The sequence below is a fragment of the Panthera leo genome, chromosome E3, assembly GCF_018350215.1.
Source record: "Panthera leo isolate Ple1 chromosome E3, P.leo_Ple1_pat1.1, whole genome shotgun sequence".
Taxonomy (NCBI): domain Eukaryota; kingdom Metazoa; phylum Chordata; class Mammalia; order Carnivora; family Felidae; genus Panthera; species Panthera leo.
This window is the reverse complement of record NC_056694.1, coordinates 41,003,013-41,021,240: the sequence shown is the minus strand read 5'-3', so window position 1 is coordinate 41,021,240 and position 18,228 is coordinate 41,003,013. Positions and strand designations below refer to the sequence as shown.

The window sequence follows — 18,228 nt, the reverse complement described above, 5'->3', positions numbered from 1 at the left end:
GTTGAAAACAACCCCTCCTAAATTCCGCCTCCATCTCTGTAAAATAAAGTTCTCCTTTTCCATTAACAGCATATATAGTTTTTCAAAAGTTCATTAAATAAGATCTAGTAAGATCTACCATTTCAAACTGGAGCAGGCCATCATCACCACCCCTACACTATTGTAACAAAATACCTGTTTCTTTCTCAACTCCGCCCTCCCCTTCCCTCCCTCCCCTCCGCCCCTCCTTCCCCGGCCCCGCCCTCCGCCCCGCCCCCCACCCTCCACTACTCCCCGCCCTTCTCCTCATCCTCCCCTCCGCTCCGCCCTCCCCTTCCCTCCTTCCCCTCCGCCCCTCCCTCTCTCTTCCGCCCCGCCCTCCCCTGCCTTTTCTCCCTTCCGCCCCGCCCTTCTCACCTCCGCTCCGCCCCGCCCTCCACTACTCCCCGCCCTTCTCCCCCTCTTCCCCTCTGCCCCTGCCTCTCTCTTCTGCCCCGCCCTCCCCTTCCCTCCGCTCCGCCCTTTCTCCCTGCGGGCTCCGTTGCCCGCCTTCTTTCCGCGCTCCGCCAGCGGCCCGCGGGCCGAGGGTAATGGGCGGCCTCTTGGGGCGCGCGGCGCTGCCGGGGTTGCTGAGCGGCCCGCGGGCCGCAGGCCCAAACCTGCTCGCACGCCCCAGCTCGGGTGAGTGGTCCCGCCCGTCGGCGACCGGCGGAGGGGGGAGACGGGCGGGGGCGTAGCCCGGCCTTTGTTGGCGCGCGTGTGGCCGCTGGCCGCCTGGCTGTCTAGATGGCCTCGGGTTCCCGCCGGGCGGGCCGGGGGCGCCCTGCACGTCTTCACCGCTCGCTGCTCCCCCCCGCCATCCGCCCACCGTCCCGGCTTGCTTGGGGGCCGGGGCGGGGGGTGCCCTCAAGGCTCCAAAGCAGGAGGAAACCAGAGGCCTGGTGGCCACAATAGGCAGTGATGAGGGTTGCAGCGGACCTGGGACGGCTGTGGGGGACATTCTGAGCAGATGAACAGTCCCACACGGAGCCGCTGCCCTGGGAGCGTTTTTCTGCAGGCCCTAACTCCGTCCGGCTCATCCCCGCCTGGGGTCCTGGGGCCCGTATCTGTAGCGGGTTCTCCCCGTAATTGCGACCCACAGGGTGCTCCCGAGAGCCAGATGTCTTCTTGTTCCAAACTCTGGAAAGAGTGAACTGCCCTGTTCTCAGGGACAAGTCAGCTGGCAGCCGGCCAGGCTGCACAGACGGCCCCTAGGCACTGGGTTTGGGGGGGACAAGCCAGGGGGGCTTCTTCCAGGGGGCTTCATTCAGTCCTGAAGAGAAGTGGGGGGCGCCTACTGCCTGCTTTCCAGTCCCTGCACACCTTGTGGTTGATTTTCCCCCCGGAGGTGGGAAGTGTCCCCGGAGGGACACTGGCCTGTCCCCATCCTATCCTTTCTCTTCCAGTTCTGTTCTCCGTCTTTGTGAGACATCCAGGGTTTAGGCTTCTCTCAAAGGCACATTTGACCCTGGACCTAGTGCTGAGGGTCAACGTAACAATGTGGCAGGGGGCTGATGGGTGATGGGTGATGACGCCTCCTGTCTCCCTGGCAGTGTCCTCTAGAGAAGACTGGGGCCCGGCCCAGTCCTGTATTTGGGTCTGGAAGCGTCCTGTCTTGAAACCCACCAGCAGCACAGAGTTCCTGTTTGGCCAGTGAGGGTGTGCGAGGAGGAACCCTCTCCCATCTCCCCACCTACAGACACCCTCTACCTTCCACCTTCCTCCTAAGCCCCCAGCTCCCTTTTGTCCCAGTGTGTGCAGGGAAGGTGCACCTCACTAGTCCCTGGTTCCCTGCTGTTCCTGCACCTTAGACCTAGAAGACATGGGCTTTGGGTCCTTCCTTGTGTGGCAGGCTGGGAGTTGAGACAGTGTTGGCCATCGCTCCCAAGGGTGGGAGTCAAAAGCAAGGCCACGAGTTGTGTCTGCTTTCCAGCGTGGCATCTCTGGGCCTCTGGGTGGCCAGTGAGCGGAGCTGTGCCTCCCCAACTCTTGAAGATGCCTTCTCAGGCACGCTGTGTCCATCACGGGTGCTCCTGCCACTGCATGGGAGGAGCCACGGCCCCTCTGACAGGCTGGAAGCACGGGGGACCCACTGTCCTGCTTGTCCCCGAAAGGCAGCGCCATGCCGGGCATTAGTTGGCTGTGGACCCGGCACTTCTCCCCTCCAGAGCTGCTCTGAGGCCCAGCTGACACCTGGCCCCGGGCAGGGGGATCCGGGTTCAGGGAGATGTGAAAGGGTCAGGCACCTGATTCCCCATCTTCTCAAGGAGGGTCTTCCTGGACCCGGGAGCGGACCCTGGTTGCCGTGAAGCCAGATGGGGTGCAGCGGCGACTCGTTGGGGATGTGATCCAGCGCTTTGAGAGGAGGGGCTTCAAGCTGGTGGGGATGAAGATGCTGCAGGTACCCGGGCTCTCGATCCAGGGGTGCCCTTGAGGGGACTGGGAGTGGGGGACTTCTCCTGGACCCCAGCCCTTCACATCTCAGCCCTGCGTCAGGAGCGTCCTGGTATTGGCAGAAGGGGAACGGTGGGGAGGTGTCTGCTGGTGGGCCAGCCCATTTTGCTGCTATTTGCAAGGTGCCCTGAGGTCAAGGTACCGTGGTCACTGCCCTAGCGTCCAGCGGGGTTCCCAGTCCAGGGGCTCCTCTCACCCCTTACCCCAATGCCACCCAGGCGCCAGAGACAGTCCTTGCCGAGCACTACCATGACCTGCGGAGGAAGCCCTTCTACCCAGCCCTCATCAGCTACATGACCTCCGGCCCCGTGGTGGCCATGGTACGGCAGGCAGGGGTGGCGGAAGGGGTGGAGGTCCCTGGACTGAGCCCAGACCTGCTGAGTCCTTGGCAGTCGCCACGTCTCCCAACCTCCCTTATCTCTGTGCTGCAGGTCTGGGAAGGCCCCAACGTGGTCTGCTCCTCGAGGGCCATGATAGGACACACCAACTCAGCTGAGGCTGCCCCCGGCACCATCAGGGGGGACTTCAGCGTCCACATCAGCAGGTCTGGGGACCCTGACACACTCAGCCACTGGAGCTGATGGGCCAGCTCATCAGGGTTGAGGAGGGCCTCAGTGTGGGGTGGCAGTCTGCTTCCAAGGCAGATCCATGGGACCCGGGCCAAAGTAAAGCCAGAAGAGATTTTTGATGCTGGGATGTCGCACACACCTCACGTTTGCAAGAACAGGTTTTTCAAAGCCCTTTGCACACAGGAGATGATAATGCATTCTCTGTGTGCTGTGTGCGAACTCTGCCATCATTTTCTGTTTCCTGACTCTGTGTTGCCAGACACCCCACAGGGTTGGCACTGGATGATTGGTGGGAACGTGAGGCTCCCAGAATGGTCAGGGCAGGTCGTGAGGTTGTGGGTAAGAGGCCAAGGCCAGGCTGGAGCCAGTCTTCATTCCTGTTCTTGCTTTCCCCTCTGCACAATACCGGGCTTGTTCCTCTTAACAGTACGGAATCGGCAGATAGTCCCCGGGACCCCCAAGGTGCACACTGAACTCTGTGCCTTACCTTTGCCACCTATCACTTGGCACAGGAACATCGTCCACGCCAGCGACTCCGTGGAGGGGGCCCAGAGGGAGATCCAGCTATGGTTTCAGAGCAGTGAGCTCGTGGACTGGGCAGAAGAAGGCCACCAGAGCAGCACCTACCCAGCCTGAGCACCCGGGCTGCCCTCAGCCACCCGGGATCAACTACCTCTGTCGACAAGAACTTGAGCCCACACCGCGGTCTGCCCTTCTGTCCCAGACCACCTCCCTGTCTACCTTCTGCCCCACCCCAGCCCAGAGGGGTTGAATAACCAACTTTATGTGCCTTTTAATATCCTAGCCAGTAACAACTTGGTCCAAGTTCTTTCTGTACCAAAGTGCCAGACTGACAGTCTTTGGGGCATCTCCAAGAGTGGGTACTGTGACCTCCCTTCCCCCAAAGCCGGGGGCTGGGGGGGGGGCATTAAAATTCACTGTGTTGTGTATGGGGTGGATTGCTTGTTAGTTTGTGCCATCTCTGAGGTAGGGATGAGGACGAGGACTTTATGCAAAGTTATGAGTTTGAGTGTTGAAATAAAGCGTACCTTCTCACATATCAGTAGGAGATCAATTAACTTTATTGAATGTATCAGACAGGCAGGGGTCCAAAGACCCACAGCCTGAAATGGGGAGGAATCTGAGGTGAGCCCCGGAGCCGGTGCTGCCCATTCGTCTGATCATGCTGAATGAGGAACGGACTGCCTTGGGCAGGACTGGAGGGTGGCAAGAAGGGGTGTGGAGGGGACCCACTGAGACCACCCCCAGGGCAGAAGGCCTGGTAACCACGGCCCCCTCCCCTCTAGGTGGCTTCACGTGGAGACTGGAATTGCCTCATGTCTCCTTGTTTTCAGGTTAGCACCATATACCTTACACTTCACCCCTGGTCCTCATGTGTGTCCCGGGTCACTTGTCACAGGTACTGGACATTGCATATCATTACATCTGCTGAGGCCGCCTTGGTCCTCACTCTACTTTTTGACATCTTTGAAGAGAAGTGCCCGGTTGGCGGGGGCCTTTAAACGCTAAGTGCCCCCCAAAACCAGATGTTTTAAATGCACAGCGGGGCATGCGAGCGCCGCCTTAACTCGGGCACCAAACGTCCGCAGTGTCTGGTTGGCTCCGACCACGGCACTGACTCCCAATATTGTCAAAAGGACTCAGGGACGGAGACCGTTCAGAACCGTGCCCATTTAGTCTCCACGGCGGGAACCCGCCGGCCGCGCGGTGTTACCTCCAGTCCCAGCAGGTCGCGCGGCCGCTGTGGGCGGAGCGTCACGGGAGCGGAGAGGGCCGCTGTGGGCGGGGTGTCTTGGGAGGAGGGTGGTGGATGCTGTAGGCGGAGCGTCCTGGAAAGAGCCTGGATGAAGCTGTGGGCGGGGCTAGCGGGGCGGTCGGCCCAGTGGGCGGAGCGTCACGGGAGAGGCGAGGGCCGCTGTGGGCGGGACGTCCTGGAAAGAGCTTGAATGAAGCTGTGGGCGGGGCTAGCGGGGCGGTCGGCCCAGTGGGTTGAGCGTCACGGGAGAGGCGAGGGCCGCTGTGGGCAGGGCATCCTGGGAGGAGAGTGGAGGCCGCTGTGGGCGGAGCGTCACGGAGAGGCGAGGGCCGACTGGGGCGGGGGCATGTGGGAGGAGCAAGAAGGCGGCTGTGGGCGGGCCTAGCGGGGCCTCCGGATCTGGGTCAGGGCGAGTGCTGAGCGCCTACGCTTCCAGCCGGCGGTGGGTCTCCGCTGCTGTCGGATCCTGGGTAGGTCCCTGTTGTGCTCGCCGCCCTTAACCCGCACCGAGAGCCATGGCCCAGCCGCCGCCCGACGTCAGTGAGGACGAGTGTCTTCCCGAGTACCGCCATCTCTTCTGCCCGGACCTGCTACGGTGAGGGCCGAGTAGGGGGCTCCCTAGGGGCGTGCAACCTCTGCAGGGGTGGCTCGGGGACCTGCGGTTTTACTAGGGTGTGTGGGGACCCCGTGCCTGGCGGCCGGACAGTCTCAATGTCCAAGTGGCGCTGGGGACGCAAGTGCTCTAGTATTTTGACATTCGCCTTGTTGGGAGCACGTTCTGTTTGTCTTGGTCAGTGGCGGTGGGTCAGTTTCCCAGTCCCAGTGGTGGTCCTGGGAAAGTGGAGTGAGGGGCAGGTGGAGGAAGGCTTGTGTGTCTTGAAAATATTTCTCACTGATAAGTTTCTTGTTGTTGTTTTTTGTTTTTTAAAGTAGGCTCCATGCCTTGCCCAACGTGGGGCTTGAACTCCTGACACAGATCAAGATTCGCATGCTTTACTGACTGAGCCAGTTAGGAGCCCCTTAACTGATAACTTTCTGAATAGAGGTTTTTAGGTTGAAATAATTTTTTCCCCGAAAACCCAGAAAGCATAGGAATGCAGCCTTTAAAAAGTAGCGTTTCATTTTCTTACAAAAGTCATCCCTGTAACAATTCAAATCTGATAGAAGTGCCCAGTGCAGGGAGCCAAAATCTTCCCAGAACCACCGGCTTCCTCCCACCCACTAAGTCAACAAGCATCTATCTCTTTAAAGTTCTTCCTGTTAAAAAAGATAAGTAAATAAAGTGCTTCCTGTTTTCTTAGGGACAAAGTGGCCTTCATCACAGGTGGTGGCTCTGGGATTGGGTTCCGAATTGCTGAGATTTTCATGCGGTGAGCACTGCTCTGTGTACTCTGTGCACTCCCAGCCCCCCGAAACTTGTTCCACTTTGCCTGGACCCCGCTGGATCCTGAGATCCCTGAGCAAGATGCTGGGGGGAGGTGGGAACCCCTCTAGGCCACAGGGCATCAGAAAGCATCTGAAAGGGGTCATGCGCTTTCCTGAAGGAGGCAGGACTCTAGGGTCTTGTCCTAGAGATTAGTTGAGACGATGACTCTGGCCCCAGCACCCTCATTTATACAAAGAGGGAGGGTTCAGCAGGTTGAGGTAACTGCTGCCAAGCTCCCTGGGGCCTCGTGGAGCCAGAGTCAGGATGAGCTGAGTTGACGCCAGTAGTGTGGAGAGCACAGTGTCTCTTGGGACAGGAGATCTTGACCTCAGGCCCAGGTCAACCACTTGTGCCCCCACCCCCACCCCCACCCCAGGAAAGGACCAGGGTTAGGCTGGGGTTGAGGAAAAGGAAGCCTGCTGATATCCTAGAGACCCTCCCCGGTTTTCCCCAGGCCCCCACTTTTCATACCAGAGAGGTGAGTCTCACTGGGTGAGATTTGGGGATTCATCCATTCCAGGTGAATTTATTTTCCGAGCTGGTGACTTTGTGCATGTTGCTGCTCTGAGCAGAGTGTAGCCGCTGTGCTGAGGGGCCTTTTGAGGATTAGATGGGACCTACTCAGCGGGTAGTAGCTGCCGTTGCTACTGTGAGGCTGAGTTTGTCAGGAGGCGAGGCAACGCAGGGACCCTGGCCTCAGAAGGGGCTCTCTCTGTCCTTCACTCCAACTTCACAGGGAGAGGCCAGGGCACATGGGGCCAAGCCAGGGGGACCCAGCAGGGCCCATACAGATGCCTGGGCTGTGCATCTGAGGCTCACAGCTGCCTCAGTGCTGTGCGTATGGTGTTTGGGGCACGGCCCACAGGTCTCTGTGGCTGGGATACCCTATTGCCAGAGGGACCCAGACAGGAGACCCCAGGGTGGACACCATTGGTGCGGCTGGCCCTGCTCAGACCCCTATGTTCTCTGCCAGCTGTGCCTTCAGCCCAAGAGAGCCTTGGGGGAAGGGAGCTCTGCCTAGGGCACCGGGCAGGAGCCCACCTGGGCGTGTCCCTTGTGCCTTGATGCTCTCACGCTTTACAGGCACGGCTGCCACACTGTCATCGCCAGCAGAAGCCTTCCAAGAGTGTCAATGGTAAGTGGGTTTCTCCTGTGCCCACCCCATCCGTGGCTAGCTGTGGGGGCACAGAGCCTGTGCCTGGAGGGTCCTGAGGCCCAGAGGATGGTGACACTAAAACCTGTTCCTCCCCCAGATATGGAACCTCAGTGGAAGTGGCCTCCTCCCACAGGGACACCCCTGGCTTTTTACAAAACCTAATTTTTGTGAGGAGGCCCTCATGTTGGGTGGTATTGTTGCCCCAAGAGAGATCTCAGCTCATATGGCTTTTGAGGGTGGTTCACAGGTCCCGTCCACCTGGGAGGAGAGTCTCACCCCTGCCACAGCTGGTCTCGGGGACGAGAAGTCAGCGGGGGCCATTGTCGACCCATGACCAGTGACCAGTGGCCTGGAGGGTAATGTGGAAGGAGGATCCTGGCTCCAGGCCAAGGCCACTGGGCCGCTGTCCACCTCTCTTCCCATCTGGCTTCTAGGCTGCCAGAAAGCTGGCTGCTGCCACTGGCCAGCGATGCCTGCCTTTGTCTCTGGACGTTCGCGCTCCCCCGGCCATCACAGCTGCTGTGGACCAGGCACTGAAGGAGTTTGGGAAAATTGACATTCTCATTAACTGTGAGTGGCTGCTGGGTGAGGCCCGGGGGCTTCTGATGGGTCACAGTACCAGACCTCCCTGTTGCGGGGGCCTCAGGACTCCTGTCCTGGGCCCCTGGCTCCTTCTGGGTCAGTGCAATCACGGAGAAGGTTGGACATCCTATGAACTTGGCTGGATCACAGAGCTGGGGCACTCTCGTGTCTCAAAATTCTCCCTTTAAAAAAAAGATAGGCTTAATTTTTTTTAGTAGGGTTCAAGATGTACAGAACAATCAAGCAGCTGGTACACAGAATTGCACCCCCCCCCCCCACACACACAGGGGCCTCTTGTTAACATCCTGCACTTGTTACAGTCGGTGAACCAGAATGATAGGTATCATTAGCCAGTCTGTAGTTCACGTCAAGGTTCACTTTTTGCTGAAATTCCCTCTTAGAAACATGGGGTACATAAATCTCCTGCAGCTAACGAAGTACCACGAGCTGAGTGGCTTAAAACAATGGAAATATATTCTCTCACACTTCTGGAGGTCACAGATCCAAAACCAAGGTGTCGGCAGGGCCGGCCCCTCGGACGGGCCCCGGGGAGAGGCAGTCCCAGGCCTCTCTCTCAGCTTCTGGCGTTGCTGGCGACCCTCGGTGCTCGTTGGCTTGGGGCCGCGTCGCTCCAGGCTCTGCCTGCCTCTTTGCATGGCCTCCCTCGTGTTTCTCTGTGTCTTTTCTCCTTTCCTCAGGGGGACACCGGTCCTTGGACGTAGGCCCCCCCTAAGATGATGTCATCTTAACTTGATTGCCTCCAAAAGAGCTTATTTCCAGATAAATTCTCACTCACAGGTGCCAGGGATTAGCACTTCATGTGTCTGTTTGAGGAGCACAATCCAACTCAGGAGATGCATCCTGCCCTGTCATGCAAGAATTTACCCAACTGCTTGGGCCCCTCCCCCATCCAGCCTGGACCATCCTGAGGGTCCGTGTGTCCTAACTGCCTGGAGCTCCAGCACCAGCCACTGTCTCCTTGCACCCCGCAGGTGCGGCCGGAAACTTCCTGTGCCCTGCCAGCACATTGTCCTTCAACGCCTTCAAGACCGTGATGGACATTGACACCTTGGGCACCTTCAACACGTCTCGTGTGCTTTATGAGAAGTTCTTCCGGGTGAGCGTCCTTTCCACGTGGGAAAGGCATCTTCTGGCCACCTGCTCACTGTGCTCCCCCATGTGTTCCAGGACCATGGAGGGGTGATCGTGAACATCACTGCGACCCTGGGCAGCCGGGGGCAGGTGCTTCAAGTGCACGCAGGCTCTGCCAAGGCGGCTGTGGGTACGGGCACACCCTCTGGTCTGCCTGCCTGGGCTCCCGATGGGTCCCTCTCCGGCCTGTCCCTGGAGGCCCACAGTGTCCTGGTAAAGCTAAGCACAGTGGTGGGCAGTGGAGAGGGCCGGCCCTGGCCCTGAGCCCCGACTCATACCCAAGCCTCCCCAGAAAGCAGAGCAGCCCTGCACCCCTCCTCATGCCTACCTTCCTTCTGTGCAGATGCAATGACACGGCACTTGGCTGTGGAGTGGGGTCCCCAGAACATCCGTGTCAACAGCCTCGCCCCCGGCCTCATCAGCGGCACAGAGGGGTTCTGGCGGCTGGGTAAGCCCCTTCCGGAGCTTTGTGCCCCGCAGTACCTCTGTGGGCTCCCCTCCCACCTGGCTGGGACAGGCGCACAATGAGGGCCGATTCCTCATGGCTCCCGGGGCTGGCAAAGAGTCCGTCCCCAAGCCAAGTCTGGGCCGTTATTGGTGAGCACGCCTGTGACAGACTAACGGTCAGCCAGACGTGGGCAGCTGTTCCTCGGAGGTAGAGGCTACACGGCTGCTGGCCTCGATGTATGAGCCAGACACAAAGTGGGATACCCATTAGAGCTTCCAGAACCCTGACCCTGTGTGTGGCAGAAAGCCCCGTGCTGCTTCTGTAGCCATGTTCTTTCTTACCTTGCCTGTGCCAGCCCTGCCCTCGGTGTTCCTAGATGTGGTTTAGGGAAAGCTGGGCAGAAGGGAGTGGAGGGCCCTGGGTCCCAGGGCTCATGGTGCTAAGCCACCTGCTGCCCTTCCAGGTGGCCCCCAAGCCAGTGTCAGCACGAAGGTTCTGGCCATCCCCCTGCAGAGGCTGGGCAATAAGACAGAAGTTGCCCACAGCGCGCTGTTCCTGGCCAGCCCTTTGGCATCCCATGTGACCGGCGCTGTGCTGGTGGTGGACGGCGGGGCGTGGCTGACACTCCCTAACGACATCAAGTTACTGGCAGATTTTGAATCCTTCTCTGCTAAGCTCTAGGTGATGTGCTGCTCCCACCTTTAGGGTTCACCCGTGTCCTTGACCCCCTCCCCGAAACCCCCACCCGGGGGGCTGATGGGCACTGTGCTGGGCCCTGTTGTGTTTCACCTCCATCCCTTGGGTGTATTTCTAGATGTGTTCTTGGGAACTTTTGGGTTTCGACTACCCCAGTAGGCCAAGCCGTGGGTAGGGCAAGGCCAGGGAGGCGTCTTTTTGAGCTGGTGGGGTGGTGCTGGGAGGGGGCCCGGCCCAATGTAGTTGCACCCCAGACCTCAGGGCCTCTCTGCAAATCAGGATGGGCATGCTTGCCTGCAGCAGATGGGAACCCCTCTCTTTGGGAGCTCCCCTGGATGACCTTCTCTGGAGGCCTGAGGGCCTGCTGGGCCATGCAGGCATGGGGAGAGGGTACCATTGCTCTCTGCCTTCCCCTTCTGTCCCACTAATCTCCGTGCTGCGGCCAGCCTCTGAGGCCTGCTCACCCTAGTTCCCTGAGCAGCATATTCCTCTGAGGAAGGCTGAGGAGGTGGCTCAGGCCCTCTGTCCCCCAAGCCTCCTGCGTCCCCAACTTCAGGCTGAGGGCAGGAACATTCTAGGGTCGTTGCTGACTCCTGTCCTGTCTGAGGGGTGGATTTGGTGGAGGGATACCCCAGGAGCTCACAGCGTATGGTTACAGCATGGAGCCATGGTTGGTTCCGTAATGACCCCCATCCACCCTGGAGGTGGCTTTGTTGGTGGGCACAGGTGAGGCTGAGAAGCCCCTCTTCTGAGGCCCTCTGTGGTTTGCTTGCCGGCAGACACGTTCTCAGTGCCCGGGGCACGCGGGTGACCGGGCGGCGGGAGGGAGTGCGCCCCGGGCTGGCACCACAGTCAGTGGGCTGAGGGACACTCATCTTGGGGAGCTCTGGAAGGTTGCAGAAGGGGTTGCTGGCGTCCATCCCCCTGGGAGACGCATGGGGCCCGGCAGCCTGCTCTCCTGGCCCGGCGCTGACGGGGATCTGCGGCGTGCTTCCTGGGCGCTGCCAGGGGCTGCACGGGAGGCAGACGCTGGCGCCCCTCGGTCTTCCCCTGTGACCTTGGCATCTGCTGCAATTCCGGACAGGTGTCTGAAGCAAAGGAGGCCTTCTGAAGGGAATCTTGTCCACAGCCCCCCTTGGGACGCCTCCTGCGGTGCTCTTTCCAGGACCTGCCTCCCACCCACAGAGCATCAAACTGGACAGTGCAGCGGCATCTGAATCCGAGACTGGCCTCTCCCCCGGGAGCCCTGCTGTGTCCACCTTCCCTCCCCCCGGCCCCATCTCCCGTGCTCGGGCAGGAGTGACCAGGCTATGATGCTGCTCGCTGACCTGCCCGCACCACGCGTGTGTCGCCAGAGGGGCTTTGACATTCCAGAGCTGCCCCGGGAGTGGGGTTGCAGCCACGGTGCTGCCCCACGTGCCTGCCCTGCCTCGCCCCGGCCTGGGAGGCCTTCATTCTGCTGCTGCAGAAAGCGGGTGTCCCGTGGGTGTCCCGAGGCAGCCCTGCTGCAGAAAGCGGGCCTTTCAGGCTCCCTGTCTTCCCTTCCTGGCTCTTCCATTTTGGGATCTTATTCGGCTAAACCAGGAAGCCAAACCAGGGAGACTAGAAAAGCATCTTTGACCCCTCCCACCCCAGGCCTGGTATCCTGGATCCCCTTACCAGGGTGTTGGGCTGCATACGGGATCCCCCGCCTGGGGGTCACCCATCCCTATCAGCCTTCGGTGACACGGGCTGGGTTGCTCCCCACCTGTCCTGGAGCCAGTCTGTCCTTTGCTGGGACGTCCTAGTGGACTTAGTCCTTTGCCATTCAGAGACTACTTTCTAGGTCCTCCAGCTGGCCATTGTCTTCATCAGCACCTCCCATAGTTCCAAAGGGCTCAGAAAATTCTGGCCTCAGGGGCGCCTCGGGGGCTCAGTCGGTTGAGGGTCTGACTCTTGATTTTGGCTCAGGTCGGGAGTTCACGGTTCGTGGGATCAAGCCCTGTGCTGACAGTGGAGCCTGCTTGGGATTTTCTCTCTCTCCCTCTCTCTCTCTCTTTTCCCCTCCCCCGCTTTCTCTCTCTCTCAGAATAAATAAATAAACAAATTTTAAAAACTACTCTTTTTACTATGAAACATCTATTTGTTGGACTTTGTGAACGTTTTTTTATTCTTCGTTTATTTTTGAGAGATAGCGAGACAGTACAAGTGGGGGAGGAACAGAGAGAGAGAGAGAGACAGAGAGACACAGAATCTGAAGCAGGCTCCAGACTCTGAGCTGTCAGCATAGAGCCCAACACGGGCTCAAACTCACAAACCGTGAGATCATGACCTGAGCTGAAGTCAGACGCTTAACCGATGGAGCCACCCAGGCGCCCCTGCAAAAATTTTTAGGAGGAAGAGGGTGATGCTTGAAAAGAATCATGGGTGATCCGGTCATTTGGAGTGGGGGCTGCTTCCTTCCTGTCCTCCTCCGGTGAGGGGTTTAGAGGCCGCCTCCTGCCTCCTACCTGATACTTCCTGAGACACAGGCACTGGGAGGCTGCCTGCTTCCCTGGTGGGAGGGGATGTGCTCAGACCAGCCAGGTCCCCAAGGGGGCTGCCTTGCCCTGCAAGTCCCGGTTTGCTCCTGGACAGTGCTGGCCGCCGTTAGAGCATGGAGCTTCAGTTCTCTGCCCCAGGTGCCACATCACACGTCCCTTGTCCCGGAGCCTTTGTTCCGTGGAAAGAGACTGTACTTGTCTTTGAGGGTGCAGGAGAGTGGTAAGGAGGCCCCAGAACCACACTGGCTGAGAAGCCACCTGGCAGAGGGTGCTCCACTTGCTTTAAAGGTGCTTCTTGTGGGGCGCCTGGGTGGCGCAGTCGGTTAGGCGTCCGACTTCAGCCAGGTCACGATCTCGCGGTCTGTGAGTTCGAGCCCCGCGTCGGGCTCTGGGCTGATGGCTCGGAGCCTGGAGCCTGTTTCCGATTCTGTGTCTCCCTCTCTCTCTGCCCCTCCTCCGTTCATGCTCTGTCTCTCTCTGTCCCAAAAATAAATAAAAAAAAAAAAAAAAAAAAAAAAAAAAAAAAAAAAAATAAAGGTGCTTCTTGTCACGGAGACTGGAATGTGGTGGCATCGTGTCCGCCAGCAAGGCAGACATGGGTCCTTCTCATGCAGCTGGGTGGAAACACAAAGCAGTGAGAGTGGTTACTGGGCAGGCTGGCCAGTGAAAGGCAGAGGCTGTCATCAGACAACCCCTCCCGCCCCCCTGCCAGCCGAGCTTGGGTTGCGGTCCTTCCTTGAGGAAGGACCTGGGTGGTGGCCAGAGGTAGGCTGACGGCCAGGGTCTCTGCTGCCTTTGAAGGCTGGGACGCACAGCTGAGGTGCAAACTCCCTCCCACAGGGGATCTGGCCAAAAACAAAAACAAAAAAAAACACTTGCTGGGACTCAACAATGGCTTACTTCCAGGAGGACAGAGTCTGGAAAGAAGGTTGCAGAACCAGGCCTTTTACTGCTGCGTCAGCGTTCTCCGAAGAAGCAGGACCAATAGGATATATAGAGGTACGCCTGAGGGGGTTTGTTGGAGGGGTGGCTCACGCCACTGTGGAGCCCCAAGAAGTCCCACGTTCTCTGTGTATGAGCTGGAGACCCAGGAAAGCTGATGGTATGATTCAGTCCGAGTCTGAAGGCCTGAGAAACAGGCGCTCTGGTGGCCAAGGGTAAGAAAGGATGGACGTTCCAGCTCGAGCAGAGGGAGAGGGAGTCGTCCTTCCTCTGCCCGTCTGTTCTCCTGGGGCCATCAGTGGATGGCATCAGTGATGCCGCCCACATTGGTGACGGCAGATAATCTTCACTCAGTCTACCAAATCCAACGCCAGTCTCTTCCAGAAACACCCAGAAAAACTGTTTTACTCTGTCGTTGATTGCCTGCATGTGGTGGTCATTTGGCTATGAGATAGACCCTCTCTGTTTGGCTCCCTGCACCCACCCAGGTTGTCCCTTGGGTCTTGGGAGGCTGCTGGCGGCCCCTGGGTCACAGGCACACTCAGCGGTGCCACTTGCTGGGTGGTGAGGCTGGTGGGCCCCGCGCATAGGCTGGCGAGAGGACCAGGGGGTGTGGGCAGACGGCCCCAGCAGTGGCACTCAGGCTCTGTGGCGATTGACAGAGAACTAAGTTGTCCTCTTTCACATTAGCCATCTCTAGATTCCCTCGGGAAGTGTCAGGTTCTCTGAAAGGACGGGTAATTCCGTGCACGTGAACCCTGGTCAGAGTTTCCTGCAACCTTCGCCGTAGAAGCTGATCTCCGGGCCGCCCTGAGCTCCCCGTTCGATGGTGAGGGGGTCCCGCTTTCATCCCTTCGAACCACGTGAGACCAGGAGCCAAAGCAGAGGACTGCCAGCCACAGAGGCAGTGCAGCCTTCCAGCCTTTCCCGTTCCTTCACCAGCGTCTCAGGGACCAGATAGGCATTTTTGAAAAGCTCTGCGTGCCTTATCTGTTGAATGAATAAATGAACCAATCCCAGCTTATTCACCCTATGCCGTGTGAGCCACACAGATTATTCCCGAGACATCCCACCATGCAAAGGACGTTCGGGTGTTCTCGCCCTTGTAATACAGAAAGCAAAGGAAACCTCAAAATGGTCTGAAATAAGGAGTGCTGATTTGGGGAGTTTCTCTCTGCTCACTCCTCCTGTTGTCATGGTAACTTGGTAGAATTCGGCGGTGGCTTGTATGAGCCGGCTCTGTCCTTGGTGTCACCTTGGAAAGGCCCAGAGGTCAGCACCAGGCACTAAGGCTGGTTTCCCAAAAGCCAGACTTGAGCCGTGCCCTTCTCTTGGTCCCTGGGTTGGCACGCCCTCCCCGTGTTTGTCTCTGGTCGCTCTGGGTCTTTCACCTCACCCCTCCCCATCCCCCTCTTCGCTCACACACTATCCACCAAGTGCACACTGAGCTCCTGCTTGTGCCCGGCACCCTGGCTGCGGACTGAGGCGTGGGCACCCTCGAGTCTCCTGAGCTTCTGCGCTCTCTGCCTCGGCATCTGTGCACGTGGGCTCGCTGAGTAAAGCGGGAAGAATGAGGAGTCCCAAGAACCCCCACAATTGGAGGCTCAGTAGATGTTCCTCTCTCCTCTGACCCTCACATCCCCTTGTCCTTATCCTATGGATTAGAGCAAGCCCGCTTCTCGCGGTCAAGCCCCCACCCTACATAGCAGGTCCCCGGGAGGGGGAGGGCCTTGCTCCTTCCTGCCCTGCATAGAGGCCCAGTCACGCTGCAGCTAGGTCCCCTGGAGCAGGGTCGATGAACTCTCCAGGGTAGGGTTTCCCTGGCGGCACATGGGCCCCCTCAGGCATCTCCCTCAGGATACTGAGGCTAGTCTGTGTTGGATGCTGGCATCAGAAATCTGCTCTGGGGGTGCCTGGGTGGCTCTGTCGGTTGAGCGTCCAACTTCGGCTCAGCTCAGGTCATGATCTCGAAGATCACGATTTCAAGCTCCGCGTGGGGCTCTGTGCTGACAGCTCAGAGCCTGGAGCCTGCTTTGGATTCTGTGCCTCTCTTCCTCTCTCGCTGCCCCTCTCCCGCTAGCACTCTGTCTCTCTCAGAAATAAACCTTAAAAATTTTTTAATTGCATCTTAAAAAAAAAAAAAAAAAGAAATCTACTCTTACTCTGGCTGTTCAGATCCAAAGAGAGGGAATGTGTGAGAACACTCCTGGGCTCCTTCACTGGCTCCAACGGTGGGTGTGCTAGGGCTCTAGGGCCCAGGGGTGAGCACCCCTTCCTTCTTCCACTTCTCCCTCTCCCTGGGAACCTGCACATTCCCCTCGCTGCACATCAGCTCTCTCTACGACCAGGTCCCAGCCACTGTGTGTTCAAGCTGCAGCCCAACCCCTGGAGAGAAGGGCTGCCTTCCTTCCCTCAGAGTCACATCCCCAGTCCTGAGGAAAGGTACCCATTCACTCCGTTCGGATCAGGAGTCTAGCGCTTTTCAATAAGCCGCAGCCAAGGTTTGATCACACATATGAACACGGCAACTCCCATTACAGCCACGGGCTTGGAGAGGGGCTGCTTCTAGAAAATGTGTTAGCAGACCATCCCGTGTGGATCCTGACTGACACCAAGGAAACTCACTAAAGACCAATGTGTAGCCTAGTGTGCTGATGTGTGTGCGTGTGTGTACTCTTTTCCAGTGACCAGGTGAGTCTCAGGTCTCCCTCTGGTGAAACCCAAAGGCCGGGTGGAAGATGGCAGAGATTGCCTAAGTCTGTGCTCTATCCACACTCCCCGCCCCTATCTCAGGGCCAGGGCTCTGCCCTACTCAACCTTTTTGTCCTGGGGACCATGGTGGAGACTGAATCTTTCTTTGGACTTTCCTTTTCCTTCCCCTTTGTAACTCGGTTCTTTGGTGAAACAGTACCCCCCCACCCTCACCCCCACCCCCCAGACAGGGAGTTGATGGATTTCACAGGGTTCTCCCTGGACTCTGGTGCAGATCGTTGGGAGCAGACCCACATAACTTTCTCAACAAGCAGAGGATTCTATGACTCTTTATTCATTTGTTTTGATTACCTCTTGTATTATTTCTTCCAGTAATAAATGTAACCAATATGGGTCTCACTAACTGAACTCTCAGAGGATAATTTTATTGCCAATTCTTGGAGTTTGAGGGGCACCTCATCATATCCGAACGTCAGAGCATCTCGAGGAGACGGTACCTGACAGGTGTCGGTTGAGGGATGAGAGATGTCTGTCATAAATCTGCAGAATTGGGGGGCGCCTGGGTGGCTCAGTTGATTAAGCCCTAGACTCTTGATTTTGGCTCAGGTCATGATCTCACAGTTTGCAAGATCGAGCAAAGAGCCTGCTTGGCATTCTCTCCCTGCCCCCCCCCCAAAATAAATAAACATTTAAAAAAAAAGAAATAGGCAGAATTATCTCTTCTGCCACCACATGTAACTTGGACAATTTTTACGTGATGGGAGAAGAATGATGGAAATTACATCTTCAACTCTTCAAAAAGCGTGACCTGTGGCCAAAGAAAAGAAGCTCTGAATCCCACACAAAACTCTCCCTGCTAGCTCCTCATGCCCATCCCCCAGCCATGCTTTGGGCCCCGGGGGAGGTGAGGTGGGTGCAGACTGTAGGCTACAAAGCGGTCTGGGCACGGCTGCGGGGACTGGCGAGTCCCGTCATCACAGGAAGATGCGAGCAGGTAACGACAACGTCAGAGTGAAATGTTTAAATAAGAAAACCAAACCTCCGCCGAGTCAAGAGGAATTAGACTGTGCTTTTACAAACTCATGTTCTATTTTTACTCTGAGGAATGTACTTTACTAAATTTGAAGGTGATGAAAAAAATCCTTCCCCACTGAATAAAATATCAGTAAACACGAGTGTGGCTCTGTGCTCTCCACTGCTGGAGGCTAGCGGGGGAGGGAGTGATCTAGACCGAAAATTTACTTCCAAGTTTACTTACCAAGTGCAAAATGTTAATCTAGTTTTCAATACTGAGAATTAGAAATAGTTGGCCTGAAGTTTTTGTTTATGGCTTGATTGAGGTGTAACTGACATACAATAAATTGTATGTGAAGTGTATAATTTGAAGAGTTCTCTAGGTCTATATCCATGAAAATATTACACAATCACCGTCACCTGCAGAAGTTTCCTCCCACCCCTCGTTAATCCTCTCTCACCTCTACCTATGCCCCTGTCCTTAGATGACCTGTCCGGAATGACAGCTCAGGGCGTGGGAGGACAAGGCAAGACCAGACAGAAAGGAGGGGAGCTACTCAGGAGAAAGGTGGGGACAGTAGGAAGAGGTGCTGGGCCCTTTTCTGGAGCACCAAGCGTAGGTCTGCTTGGTGGTCCTGCTCCTTTGTCACCCTGGCCCCATCATAGGTCTGTGGCCGGTCCCTTCTTTCCCCAGAATAGAGCTTAGCCCTCCTCCTGTGCCCATCTCCAGGCCACCCTCATGGCCTTCCCGGGGTGCCAG

At 57.6% G+C, this 18,228-nt stretch overlaps 2 protein-coding genes across 6 annotated transcripts; both read left to right on the top strand.

Annotated features, from left to right (window-relative positions):
* Positions 1 to 464: 464 nt before the first annotated feature.
* NME4 (NME/NM23 nucleoside diphosphate kinase 4) lies at positions 465 to 4,104 on the top strand. Its single transcript, XM_042921580.1, has 5 exons — positions 465 to 660; positions 2,286 to 2,419; positions 2,691 to 2,792; positions 2,904 to 3,016; positions 3,554 to 4,104. The coding sequence occupies exons 1-5, from the start codon at positions 570 to 572 to the stop codon at positions 3,675 to 3,677; spliced, it is 564 nt and encodes a 187-aa protein (XP_042777514.1). The 5' UTR covers positions 465 to 569; the 3' UTR covers positions 3,678 to 4,104.
* A 1,091-nt stretch (positions 4,105 to 5,195) lies between these two features.
* Positions 5,196 to 15,709, top strand: DECR2 (2,4-dienoyl-CoA reductase 2). Of its 5 annotated transcripts, none has more exons than XM_042922222.1 (9): positions 5,196 to 5,413; positions 6,120 to 6,188; positions 7,328 to 7,379; positions 7,835 to 7,970; positions 8,975 to 9,099; positions 9,171 to 9,264; positions 9,478 to 9,582; positions 13,707 to 13,799; positions 14,433 to 15,709. In XM_042922222.1, exons 1-9 carry the CDS (start codon positions 5,334 to 5,336, stop codon positions 14,495 to 14,497), a joined length of 819 nt encoding a protein of 272 aa, XP_042778156.1. In that variant the 5' UTR covers positions 5,196 to 5,333; the 3' UTR covers positions 14,498 to 15,709. The 5 variants fall into 5 exon arrangements, with proteins under 5 accessions (XP_042778156.1, XP_042778154.1, XP_042778153.1 ...); XM_042922220.1 differs by lacking the exons at positions 13,707 to 13,799; positions 14,433 to 15,709 and adding exons at positions 10,046 to 10,263; positions 11,408 to 12,254; XM_042922219.1 differs by lacking the exons at positions 13,707 to 13,799; positions 14,433 to 15,709 and adding exons at positions 10,046 to 10,263; positions 11,363 to 12,254.
* Positions 15,710 to 18,228: the final 2,519 nt, after the last annotated feature.